Here is a 13,480-nt window from a genome sequence, read left to right as displayed (position 1 = left end):
AACTGGCAAGAGGGAGGCCTAGTCCAACACTAAATGAACTTCTGCAGAAAAAGGGACCAAAAATGGTTGTTTCAAACGGACTGCTATGACAAAAAAGATTGGCATTGTGGCTGTGCTAGTCAGGTGAGTTAGAAACTATTTTGAGCTTAATTTTGAAATGATGTGTGGGGTTGAATTAATGCCGACTGCAAGCCATTTGCTTTCATATTCAATTGAGCAGTGTGTGTTCTCATTGCTGCTGACTGACATACATAATTGGCCGCTGTGCAATTAAGGATAAAGATGGTTGCATTCTGATGATGGACATTAACTGGTGTGTGCGTGCGTGTGCGAGACTGAGAGTAGTAGGCCACACGATATGTTATCGTGATTGGATTTTTTAAAAATATATCGATCGACTGTGCCTGTGTGCCGCACTTGTACCTATTGTTGTGACGTAGCCTATTAGCCTAAACAATAAAGTAATCTGGCTTTCATAACTCAGTGCCTACCCTCGTACTGACTTCACCGCACGTCACTGCCAGATATATGACAATCTGATTAACTAGACTCTTAGCGCAGTTTTGTCTAAACCAAAAGTGGAACAGCCACTTCATAACAAGTAGCATACTCAATAGTTCACCTGACTACGAGGTTCCTACAAAATAAAATAAATAAATAAATAAACTAACATCAACGCAATGTAACCATAATAGGCTATGACAACGACTTTTTAGTGCAATTTTGTCTAAAGAAAAGTGGAGCAGCCGCTTTCCCCCCTTCCCCCCGTCCCACCTTCCTGTCTCCACCCGGCCGACCTCAAGCAGATGGGTCCCCCCTTATGTGCCGTGGTTCTGCTTAAGGTTTCTTCCTGCCTAACAGGGAGTTTTTCCTTGCCCCTGTTGCCGTTGTGCATGCACTAAGGGGGTTCAGGCTCTGGGCTCTGTTAAGCGCCGAGAGGCAATTGTATTGTTATGGCGCTATACAAATAAAATTGAATTGAATTGAATTAATAACAAGTAGCCCACTAGGTTTCTACAACATAAAAACTCAAAAAAATGATAGGCTACATAGAACTACTGGTCCACTGTTTTATGTCAGCTGTTTGGAAGCACTGTGGAGAAATAGGATGGCATCAACGGTGTCTGGGTTTAGCCTATTTCTGCGCGCTTCCAACACGCGCCCTGCCGAACTGAACGCATGCTCGCTGGAAGTTCCGGGTTGCGGGTTTTGACCATTTTGACCCGCCCCACCCGAACCCGCAATACTTAGAGAAAACTGCTACCCAACCCACCCGGCCCGCGGGTGCCCGCGGGTGCCCGCGGGTAATTGGGTAACCCGCGCATCACTAGTAAGTGAGTCACGCCTTCTCCTCTAGTTGTGGCCAGGGCTGGACTGGCAATCTGGCATACCGGGCGTTTTCCCGGTGGGCCGAGGTGCAATATGGGCCGAAAGTCCCGAATTTTTATTTATTTATTTTTTTTCCCCATATAATGGTCTGACCGGCTGGCCCACAAAAGTAGTTCATGAGTGGCCCTATTGACACTGGGCTGGCCCAATCACATCCCCTGGGCTGACCCAACACCAACCCCTTTCGATTTGGACCTGCCTACATAATGCATTAGGACGGTAAACAAATTCAGCATGGCCCATGGAGATACGATACAATAACCTACGGTAAGCTTACTACTCATGAATTAAAACGTCTCTAAAATATGTTTGACTTAGGACCTATGTTCTATGGCCAAGTTCGTTTGCATTAAATACAAGACAAGTCTGTAGCTGTTGCTAGCCCTCAGCCTACTCTACTCTGAAACAGCCAGCCGTTAGCCTACACTCTATGTTGTGTGTTTGAGTGGTGGGCTAGCCCCTTAGCCTATTGGTGCGCGGTGCCATGTCAATGTTCCGAAAGCCCAGTATTCCCAAACCCTGGTATTCCGAAAATATGCCAATTTGTCCAGATAGTGAATTATGATAGCTCGTTATACGCTCCAGTTTGCCCCCCCCCGCGAAGTTCAGGGGACTTGGTTCAAACGTTAGTGCGACCTCATCAAGCGCGTTTCCTACAGGAGGAAATAGACTCCCTTCTAGGAAAGGGAGCAATACAGTCTGTACATCTCGTACACGAGAACAGGGGGTTCTTCAGTTGCTATTTTCTGGTTCCAAAAAAGGACGGAAAATATCGACCGATCTTTGACCTCCGTATTCTGAACAAAGCTTTAAAGTGTATGATATTGTATTGTATTGAATTTAGATTAATTAAGACCACCACCTTAACACACAAACTCTTCTTGAACTCATAAAGAAGTAGGTTAGGTTCAGTGACGTGCGGTGAGACAGCTGTCTTCTGTAGCTTCTGCGAGCACATGAATCAATGTTTCGTTGGAATCATGATGTAACGTTGTTGTTGTAGCTGGAATACAGCAATGCTATTTTCTAATTGGCAGGGCATATGATTCTAGACTTCGCTAAGCACTGAAGCGACTGAAACGGTGAATTTTGATCACATTCAGCGAAGTTAAAAGGTAAAACGGGAGAAAAATAGGGCGTCTGTAGGCCGTCCTGCCTAAAAGTAGGGCGTCCCATTTCTTCTTATTTTTTAGTAGACTATAGGGCAGACGCCCTGTTAGCTAAAAGCCTGCTTGGTGTAGACCAGGGGTCCCCAAACTATGGCCCGCGGGCTGGATACGGCCCGCCACGCCCCTTTGGCCGGCCCTCCACCTCTCTGCACCTCACCATTTGAACTGGCCCAAAGAAAAAAAAAAAAAAGTATTTTTTTTTTAAATACTTTATTTTAGTTGACCTACTTGTTTTGTGAAATAATAACAGGACTCTCCAAACGAGGGCGGTAATCGTTGTTCATTCCGTCACCTGAGATTAGAACTCGAGGCCGTCAGTAGGGTATGTAGGCCTAGTGACCGTGAGCCAAAGAGTGGAACTGTCAATCTGATCGCCAGCACCTCTATCACGCTTTAAAAGCAACGTTATCTAACGTTCTAATGGTTGACATCTGTTACATTTGCATCTTGTTTTTTTAACACTAAAACATATTTTTTATTAACCATTTATATTTTTTATAATTATATATGTGTCTGTATTATTTATATGACGTATGTTCATGACCAAATTTCCGCTACCTGACAAGCTGATGGAAGTCATGCGCAGAGAATATCAGGCTACAGTTGAACAGCAGTGTAATGGCGTGCAGTAAAGTGAGGAAAATTGACAGAGAGTGTCGGGTTTTTAAAGAACAATGGACCAAGGATTATTTTTTTGTTCCATGGAAAGACCGTGCCATTTGTATTATATGAAAAACATGTGAAGTACTCACTTCTTTTGCAAATCACTTGTAATGATGAACTATTTTGTGCTAGAAATTATGGCTATAGCAGGTAGTAGCCTAGTATACAGCCCACGTGATTGATCCCGGCCCCTCATCACAGTCAGGAACGATAATGTGGCCCCCAGAGAAAAAAGTTTGGTGACCCCTGGTGTAGACATTCGAGAGACCAAAAGGTGTGTTATCGAATTAAGTGGGCCGGTCTGGTTCAAAATGCCCGGGCCGATTTTTTGTCCCAGTCCAGCCCTGGTTGTGGCTGTCCTTATAAGACAGTACAGGCTGAGCAATGCCGAGGTTGTGAGTTCGAGCCTCACCTGGAGCAGGTGACCTTTAAGTGCAAAAATACCATAATTACGTTGCCTCATCTTCTCATCACCCTTAGTGTTATTAGTGTGACTGGGGTCCTCATGGAGAGAAAATGCTTCAGATGTAAGCTTGAGACTAACAGCATTTGTAAAATAATGTAAGCTTGAGACTAACAGCATGAGTAATCTAATGTAATTCAGACTAACAGCATGAGTAATCTAATGTAATCTTGAGACTAACAGCATGAGTAATCTAATGTAATCTTGAGACTAACAGCATGAGTAATCTAATGTAATTCAGACTAACAGCATGAGTAATCTAATGTAAACTTGAGACTAACAGCATGAGTAATCTAATGTAAGATTGAGACTAACAGCATGAGTAATCTAATGTAAGATTGAGACTAACAGCATGAGTAATCTGTAGCAGGTCTGTGGGACCCTCGTGCACCTGAAATAGTAAGTGAGTCACGCCTACTCTAGCTGGGGCTGTCCTGTGCTAATGTACAGCTAACTCTAGAACCCACTTAGGGGGCGAACACACCTAGGCGCATTGCTACAAGCGCTGACGCTTCAAAAACGCCTTGGCAAAGTGGCCGGGCAAAACAGCCTGGTGCACCTATGAAGCGGGGCTGCGTGTGCAACCTGTCTGGGCCTAGTGTGACATTGATGAGCCTTGCACTGAAAAGTTGAGAATATTTTAACTTTAATGCTCACCTAAAATACGCTATAAAAACCTGACGCACAGCGCATAAAAGGCACTCACGAAAGGCGTACCGTACCATAGGGAACAATGGTTTTGCTAGCGTCACGTTTTTAGAAACGTGTCTGGTATGTTCGCCGCCCTAACTGTTGGAGCCCAGGTTCACTAAGGGTGATGAGTGTCACGTCGAGTGTAGCCCCGGTTCTCCCTCAATGAGCACTGAGCCACACCAATGGTAATATTGTGTTCGTGTCCTTGTCCTTCCTGTCCTTATCCTAAGGGTGATGAGGGACACGTTGAGGAAGTTGACCCGAAAGAGAAGTGACCCCGATCTGGTTCTCTAAGGGTCCGAACACACCCCGGCGCCTTTCTACAGGCGCAGACGCTTCAAAAACACCTTTGCAAAGTGCGACGGCCAAAACAGCCTGCAGCGCATGTGTAGTCGGGATGCCTGCACAACCTGCCTGGGCCGACTGAAAAGTCGAGAATATTTAAAGTTATGTGCGCCTAAAATACGCTACTAAAACGCGATGCTCGGAGCATTAAAGGCACTCATGAAAGGCGCGCCGTACCATAGGGAAAAATGGTTTTGCTAGTGTCACGTTTTTAGAAATGCGTCTGGTATGTTCACGCCCTAACTGTTGGAGCCCCGGTTCACTAAGGGTGATGAGTGACACATCGAGTGGAGCCCAGGTTCTCCCTCAATGAGCACTGAGCCACAAGGAAAGGGGGAGCCCAACTTGTAGGAGCCATTTGAAGCTGGGCCTGCATTAACCCTGATCTCACTAGTCTTAACAGTCAGCTTGCGCTTCCATCATCTTGAGTTTTGGGGACTCCTATGGGTATCCTAAGGTTGATGAGGGACACGTCGTGTAAGTTGACCCGAAAGAGAACTGACCCTGATCTGGGTCAGGGAGGAGACCTCTGCAGCATCAGGTGTCCTCTGAGAGGTCAAAGAAACTGACCTGGAAGTGAAAGATGCCAACATAGTTGTCCTGGAAACTCTGATCCAGGGAAACCACATGGTTCAGAGAGGGAGGCAATACTACACCAAAAAGGTTCATGGCAAAAGTAAAAATCTACCCATTATGTTTTTATATACAAAAAGACCAAATATACTTTTGTAAAAGACCATAAGGATTGAAGCTAAGCTGACTGGAGGTCCCTAAGTTCGTCTTCTCTGATGAGTCCAATTTTCAGCTTTGCCCAACACATGGTCGTCTGATGGTTAGACGGAGACCTGGAGAGGCCTACAAGCCACAGAGTCTTGCACCTACTGTGAAATTGGACTCATCAGAGAAGACGAACTTAGAAGAACCTCCAGTCCGCTTTGGTTCAATCCTTATGGTCTTTTACAAACCTCAGCCAGGCAAAGTACAACGTTGTCCCGGAAGAAAAACTTGCTTCCTTTTGCTCTGACAATGTTCCCCAACTCTGAGAATTTTTTTTTCCAGCAGGGCAATGCTCCATGCCACACAGCCAGGCCAGTAAAGGTGTGGATGGAGTACCACCAGATCAGGACCCTGTCATGGCCAGCCCAATTTCGAGACCTAAATCCCATAAAAAAACCTCTGAAATGTGATCAAGAGGAAGATGGATGGTCACAAGCCATGAAAAGAAGCCGAGCTGCTTGAATTCTTGCGCCAGGAGTAGCATAAAGTCACCCAACGGCAATGTGAAAGACTGGTGGAGAGCATGCCAAGACACATGAAAGTTGTGATTTTAAATCAAGGCCAAATATTGATTTCTGAACTCTTCCTAAGTTAAAGCATTAGTATTGTGTAGTTTAAAAATGAATATGAGGTTGTTTCCTTTGCATTATTCGAGATCTGAAGATACTGCATCTTTTTTGCTATTTTGACCAATTGTCATTTTTCTGCAAATAAATGATCTAAATGACAATATTTTTATTTGAAATGTGGTAGGAATGTTGCCAGTAGGTTATAGAATAAAACAAAAATTTACATTTTACTTTAACACCTACCAATAAATAGTAAAACCAGAGAAACTGATAATTTTGAAGTGGTCTCTTAATTTTTTCCACGGCTGTATGTGCTCCAGTGGCGCAAGCGGTTAGCGCGCGGTACTTATATGGCAGTACAGGCTGAGCAATGTCAAGGTTGTGAGTTTGAGCCTCACCTGGAGCAGGTGACCTTTAAGTGCAAAAACACCATTATCACATTGGTTTTATGAGGCAGGTGCGTGAGGGCCTCGTGCACCTGGAATAGTGAGTGAGTCACGACTACTCTAGCTCTAGCTGTATTGTCCTAAAGCACAACTCACTCTAGAACCCACTAACGGTTATAGCCCCGGTTCTCTAAGGGTCCGAACACACCAGGACGCCTTTCTACAGGCGCAGACGCTTCAAAAACGCCTTGGCAAAGTGCGGCGGCCAAAACAGCCTGGTGCACCTGTGAAGCGGGGCTGCGTGCGCAACCAGGTGATCAAACGTAATAAAAACTATTGGTGTTTGAATAATTGTTGGTTTTTAATTGTATAGTTCATGTAGTTAAATACCGCTTAAATTAAGGTTTCATCTATATTTGCCATCGCCGTTTTCGTTTGTAAAGTACCGTTCATACCACATCTACCAGCATCAAAACAAGAAAAAAACGGTAAACCTGTTGCTTGATCTGATTGGCTTCCAGGGCCAAGCGTGACATTGATGAGCGGTGCGCCTCCCTGCCTTGCTCTGGAAAGTTGAGAATAGTTCAACTTTTAAGCGCACCTAAAAAACGTAGAAAGACGCAACGCGTGGCGGAGAAAAGGTGAACACGCAAGAGCGGGAAACCAAAAGAGAACTGAACCTGATCTGGGTCAGGGAGGAGCCCCCCCAAGTATCAGCTGTCCTCTGAGAGGTCAAAGAAACTGACCTGGAAGTGAAAGATGCTAGTGTAGTTGTTCTGGACACTCTGATCCAGGATGTCCTCATCCAGAGTCAGTGAGGCTATACTACACCAAAGGTGTTCATGGCCAAGAAAAAAAAAATCTGCCTGTAATCTTCATGCTATGGGCTCCAGTGGCGCAATCGGTTAGCGCACGGTACTTATAAGGCAGTACAGGATGAGCAATGCCGAGGTTGTGAGTTCGAGCCTCACCTGGAGCAGGTGACCTTTAGGTGCTAAAATCCCATAACTATGGTTGTGACCGGTGTCCTCATGGAGAGAAAATGTTCCCGATGTAAGCCTGAGACTAACACCTGGTGTAATCTCCTCCAGCTTAATGAGTGTGGAAGGATAGTCTGTGGGGGCCTCATGCACCTGACAGTAAGTGAGTCACGCCAACGCCTCTAGCTTTGGCTCTCCTGTCCTAAAGCACAACTCACTCTAGAACCCACTAACTGTCATAGTCCCGGTTCTCCAAGGGTGATGAGTCACGTCGAGTGGAGCCCCGGTTCTCCCTCAAAGAGAACTAAGCCACACCAATGTAAATGGTAATGTGGTGTTCGTGTCCTTGTCCTTCCTGTCCTTATCCTAAGGGTGATGAGGGACACGTCGAGAAAAAAATCTGCCTGTAATGTTCAATCTATGGGCTCCAGTGGCGCAATCGGTTAGCGCGCGGTACTTATATGGCAGTACAGGCTGAGCAATGCCGAGGTTGTGAGTTGGAGCCTCACCTGGAGCAGGTGACCTTTAAGTGCAAAAACACCATTATCACGTTGGTTTGGTTCAGTGTGACCGAAATCGTCATGGAGAAAACGTTAGCTTAAGACTAACACCTGGTGTAATCTGCCAGACGCTTCAAAAACGCCTTGGCAAAGTGCGGTGGCTAAAACAGCCTGGTGCACCTGTGAAGCGGGGCTGCGTGCGCTACCAGGCAATCAAACGTAATACAAACTATTGGTGTTTGAATAATTGTTGATTTCGAATTTTATAGTTCCTCGAGTGTGACATTGATGAGCTGTGCTTGTGCTGAAAAGTTGAAAATATTTGAACTTTTATGCGCACCTAAAATACGCTACTAAAACGCGATGCTCGGAGCATTAAAGGCACTCACGAAAGGCGCACCGTACCATAGGGAACAATGGTTTTGCTAGCGTCACGTTTTTAGAAACGTGTCTGGTATGTTCGCTGCCCTAACTGTTGTAGCCCCGGTTCACTAAGGGTGATGAGTGTCACGTCGAGTGTAGCCCCGGTTCTCCCTCAATGAGCGCTGAGCCAAACCAATTTGGTAATATCGTGTTCGTGTCCTTGTCCTTCCTGTCATTATCCTAAGGGTGATGAGGGACACATCGAGTTAATGCCTGTACTGTTCATGCTATGGGCTCCAGTGGCGCAATCGGTTAGCGCGCGGTACTTATATGGCAGTACAGGCTGAGCAATGCCGAGGTTGTGAGTTCCAGCCTCACCTGGAGCAGGTGACCTTTAGGTGCAGAAACACTTCAATTGGTATAATCGAGGGAACAGGCTTATGACTGAAACCAAGTCTGAATGTAAGCCTCCAGTTACATACCATAATAGTTATGAGTGCAAAAATAAGAGGTTTGATCACTTGTCACTGCCAGATGAGAGTCACACATGCATACTGTTGAATGGTTTATGGCACACACGATCCACCATCTTGGACATCTACTTCTAACTCTACAGTATATCCGGTTTCAGAACGGTGTCAAAACAAACCAGGGCAGTGTGCCATCAGTGTAAATGTAAAATGTGTAAACAAGAAACTGACCTGGAAGTGAAAGATGCCAGCGTAGTTGTCCTGGAAACTCTGATCCTGGGGAACCACGCGGGCAAGGATGTCCTTATCCAGAGTCAGGGAGGCAATCGCCGCCAGCAACCAGCAGTCACCTAGCAACATCAAAGAGGCATTGTCGGTGAGCTCCACACATGTCTGATACAGGACAAACCCCAACACAGTTATGATTTTGTGAAGGAGCAAGGAGTCACCAAGGAGCAAATCCACAATCGCAGTTCAGTCCTCATGTTTGCTTTTAGGTTATTGACTGACCAGTGTTTACCAGTCGCCTAGCAACATGAATCTAGTAGGGTATATTTCTTCACTGACAGAGAATTTATTCACAGTACCAAGGACCTGGTTTTTGGTTTTCAAATGTATTCTTTTTGCGTTGATTTGATAGACCTGAACTTACTGTTAAAAGCTTAACAACAAAAAAATGACCATGGGAAAATAGAACACCGTCTAGTACATAGTCTAGTTCTCTGTGTGTGGGAACCACACCTAAAGAGAGATCACATGTTTTTATATACATAAATAAATAGATAATTAATGTAATAATATATACTTCATGGGCCACTCCCCTTATTTGGCTTCATATTTTGGGGTTTAAAGTTCATGTAATATAAGTGCACGAAAAACAAACAAAACATAATAATTAAATACGTAAAGGGCATGTGAACTGATTTTGAGCCAGTCCTGATGTGAAGGGCAGACCTACTGACAACCTGCTCTATCAGATTACACCACTGTGTTACTGGACCCTATTGGGACTGTTAGTGTCCCCCAAACCGGTTATGGTGCAAACCCATGCCAGCGACGCAACGCGATGTGACCGAATTCCATCGCTTTGAGTGGCCGTGGTGAAGCGTGTGGAAATAGCATACAGTCCTACAATTTTCAAACCGTCAAAGACTACACCAAACAATCTCATTGGCCGCTGCCGGGAAAAATCGCTCCTCATTTGCATAAGTTTCAACATGTTCGAATTTTCATCTATCGCGTCGCTCAGATCGCTCATCTACGTCACAATGGACTGGGTCCCGTTGAAATGCATTGGGTTTAGAAATCGCGTCGCTCACAACGGTGGCATGGGTTTGCACCGTTAGGGTTAGGACACAAATTGTTAGAAGGGGTTAAGAACAGACATTTTTAGGAGGGGAGTCTAAACTGAGATTTCGAACCTATGGTAACATGAGGAGCAGAGCCTCTAACACAAGGCTCTACCTGCCCACACCACTCTGTCACTGGAGCCCACAGGGATTGTTGGTGTCTCCCAAACTGCTTAGGGTTAGAATAGGAAACCAGTGGGAAAGACACCGGGGCTGGGACACTTTATATCTCTCCCAAACTTAAAATCAAACTACCTGTTTCAGTGAGCCAGTCACATACAAGAGCCCAAACTAATATTTGTGTGTGTGTGTGTGTGTGTGTGCTTCTGTCTCAATCTGAGTGTGTATGAGTGAGTTTCTCTACAACGGAACTGTGCATCTGTAAGAAAGGGGTATGTGCGCTCAAGGGTGAACACTGAAAGCTATCCATACATTCAAGCCTTACAATACAGTACATACTACGCCAAAAGGGTTCATGACTAAAAAAATTAAATAAAATTATACCCATTCTACACCCATTAAGGGCTCCAGTGGCGCAATCGGTTAGCGCACGGTACTTATAAGGCAGTACAAGATGAGCAATGCCGAGGTTGTGAGTTCGAGCCTCACCTGGAGCAGGTGACCTTTAAGTGCTTAAACACCATAATTAGGTTAGGTAATTTGGTTTGGTTCAGTGTGACCCCTTGTATGTGAACCTTCCCTGCTTGCACATTCGGCCTACAGTGGACATAACGTGGCCCTGATCAGAGAGACACAAATACAGGCCTTGTTCTACTTCACCCTTTATCTCCATATTCTGCTTTTCAGCTCCAGCTGAGGCTGAATCACCTTTTGGAGTGAGTTTTTTTTCTTTTTTTTAGTTTAGTCATTCAATAATTGTACTGTACAGATCTACAATTTACATTAACTACCACTCATAACGATGACTTGAGATCATTATGACGTACAAATGGCAACATTCCATTTACAGATTTGTGATCATACTCCTCAAAGGGTTAACTGAGAACGAACACACAAGTCAGGAAGGAAAATTGACTGAATTTACTCTGAGAGAACGTTACAACAGTAAGGCTGAGGCTGAGGCTGAGGCTGAGGCAGTACATCTGGCACCTAGAACCCAGGACACTCTAAACACGCCCATGCACCACGGGTCAGTGCTGGCACTGGGAGGGGTGTGATACAAACTCAGCTGTTCTACGAGGAGGGCGTGGTGCCGGTCCTAGAGTTCCAGGATCAGTGGTGACTGGGTGGGTGGAGTGTGCTGGTCCCGACTGTTCTGTGTTTGCCAACAGGGAGCACATCACGGAAACCAAACACTTAGAGGTTGAGTAATGAGTGTGTGTGTGTGTGTGTGTGTGTGTGTGTGTGTGTGTGTGTGTGTGTGTGTGTGTGTGTGTGTGTGTGTGTGTGTGTGTGTGTGTGTGTGTGTGTGTGTGTGTGCGTGTGTGTGTGTGTGTGTGTCTGTGCGTGTGTGTGTGTGTGCGTGTGTGTGCGTGTGTGTGTGCGTGTGTGTGTGTGTGTGTGTGTGTGTTTGTGTGCATACAGTGTGAGAAAGCATGAGGTTATATGTGAGCACATGTGTGTCTGTGCTAGAGAGACAAACATCATTATCTAAGTGGACATCACTGCAAGTGTGCGGGTTTTGAGTGTGTGTGTGTGTGTGTGTGTGTGTGTAAGTGTGTGTGTGTGAATTTTTTTTATTTATACAGTTCGTGGTATGTGATATTAATGAGAAATGTGTTGGGACGTAGATAGGTAGGTAGTTCTACTCTGCAACTAAAGCTCAAGGACATGGTTTGTATATTTGCAGTAGAGTCAATATGAGTACTGTGAAAGCGTCGGTCTGGTCCCTGTTTGTTACAGTGGTTGGCAGCATCTTTCTGCATCAGCCAACCGGGTCCTAGTTCTAGCGGTGTGTTCGCACTGTTGGCATGTAGGACAAAGTTGATTTGTGGACCTAATGACATTTGAGGCTATCGACCCTGATGAGCTGATTTGAGGACCCATGGACATTTGTGACTATAGAACCTAATGAGCTGATTTGTGGACCTGATGAGCTGAGGCTGAGGCAGTACATCTGACACCTAGAACCCAGGACACTCTAAACACGCCCATGCACCACGGGTCAGTGCTGGCACTAGGAGGGGTGTGATACAAACTCAGCTGTTCTACGAGGAGGGCTCCCTGAGACATTGGAGACTCTAGAACCTGATGAGCTCACACTCACCCAGGGCTCCTTGGCAGATGTCAGTCCTCTTGGCTCCTCCCACAATAAACTGCGGATTTGTGCAGATCTCCTGTGTGAGAGAAGCAGTGACACACACCAGCGTGAGAGGAGTTAGACTGTGGAGACGACATCCAAGAGAGCACACACACACAGACACAGACACAGACACAGACACAGACAAACACATACACATTTAACGCAGCATAAAGCCTCATGAAAACATTACTAACATGGCCAGGCGTGATTGCGAAGGTTGTGTATGACATTTTCTCGCTTGAGCCTGACACACAAATGTACATGTTTATTGCTGCATAGCCCAATGTGATAATTATTTCTGCATTGATCTTTGTGCGTGTATGTGTGTGTCTGTGTGCGTGTGTGTGTGAGTGTATGTTTGTGTGTGTTTTTGTATTTCCCCATGCTGCTCTATCTGTAAGTGTGTAGGGTCAGCAGACGCTGGCCCTGTAAGAGTCCTCTTGAGTGTGTTACTGTGTGTCCAGCAGTGGGTCGCTACCCTAGAATAATAAGGTTCTATCTGACATTTTTGTCAAAATTGAGTTATTTACATATTCCTATTCTGGCATAATTTATGAACATTATTTAAGGTGTTTAAAAAAAAAAAAAAAAAATGTGAGTGTTTTATTCTGAAAAATGTGCCCCATTTGTCAGTTTTGGTAAATGCAATGCTAAAACTTTAAACCTCAATACCTCAAAACTGACCTGAACGCAGATAGAACCTTATTATTCTGAGGTAGCGGGGTGTCTGCAGGTGTTTCCCTCCCTGCTTCATCACCCCGGGCCAGACTGCATGAATTATTAAGGAGTGTTGACACTGGGTGTGTCACTGGAGTTTACTATTATACTAGGGTATAGTTTACTCTTGCTGACAAGTCTGAGTTGGTGTAGCGCTTACATACATACATACAGACATACATACATACATACATACATACATACATACATACATACATACATACATACATACAGTATATACATACACACATACATACAGTATATACATGCATACACACATTAACACACACACACACACACACACACACACACACACACACACACACACACACCTCTGCCCCATAGGAACATCTCACCCTAAAGGAAACCTGAGCTTGCAAAGGT

At 45.1% G+C, this 13,480-nt stretch overlaps 2 protein-coding genes across 2 annotated transcripts in view; one reads left to right on the top strand and one right to left on the bottom strand.

Moving 5' to 3' along the window:
- Positions 1 to 13,480, top strand: part of LOC308364918 (histone H1-like) — a gene marked incomplete at its 5' end in the record, with an annotated part of 439,427 nt that overhangs the window by 43,707 nt on the left and 382,240 nt on the right. The window lies entirely within an intron of this gene.
- Positions 1 to 13,480, bottom strand: part of capn8 (calpain 8) — a gene marked incomplete at both ends in the record, with an annotated part of 43,756 nt that overhangs the window by 29,466 nt on the left and 810 nt on the right. The window contains 2 exons of the mRNA XM_080835309.1: positions 8,999 to 9,117; positions 12,344 to 12,413. Coding sequence (XP_080691435.1) covers positions 8,999 to 9,117; positions 12,344 to 12,413 — 189 coding nt within the window. The remainder of the gene's footprint in view (positions 1 to 8,998; positions 9,118 to 12,343; positions 12,414 to 13,480) is intronic.

This window comes from Sprattus sprattus, assembly GCF_963457725.1.
Source record: "Sprattus sprattus genome assembly, chromosome: 1".
Classification (NCBI taxonomy): Eukaryota; Metazoa; Chordata; class Actinopteri; order Clupeiformes; family Clupeidae; genus Sprattus; species Sprattus sprattus.
This window is presented reverse-complemented; position numbering and strand designations above follow the sequence as displayed.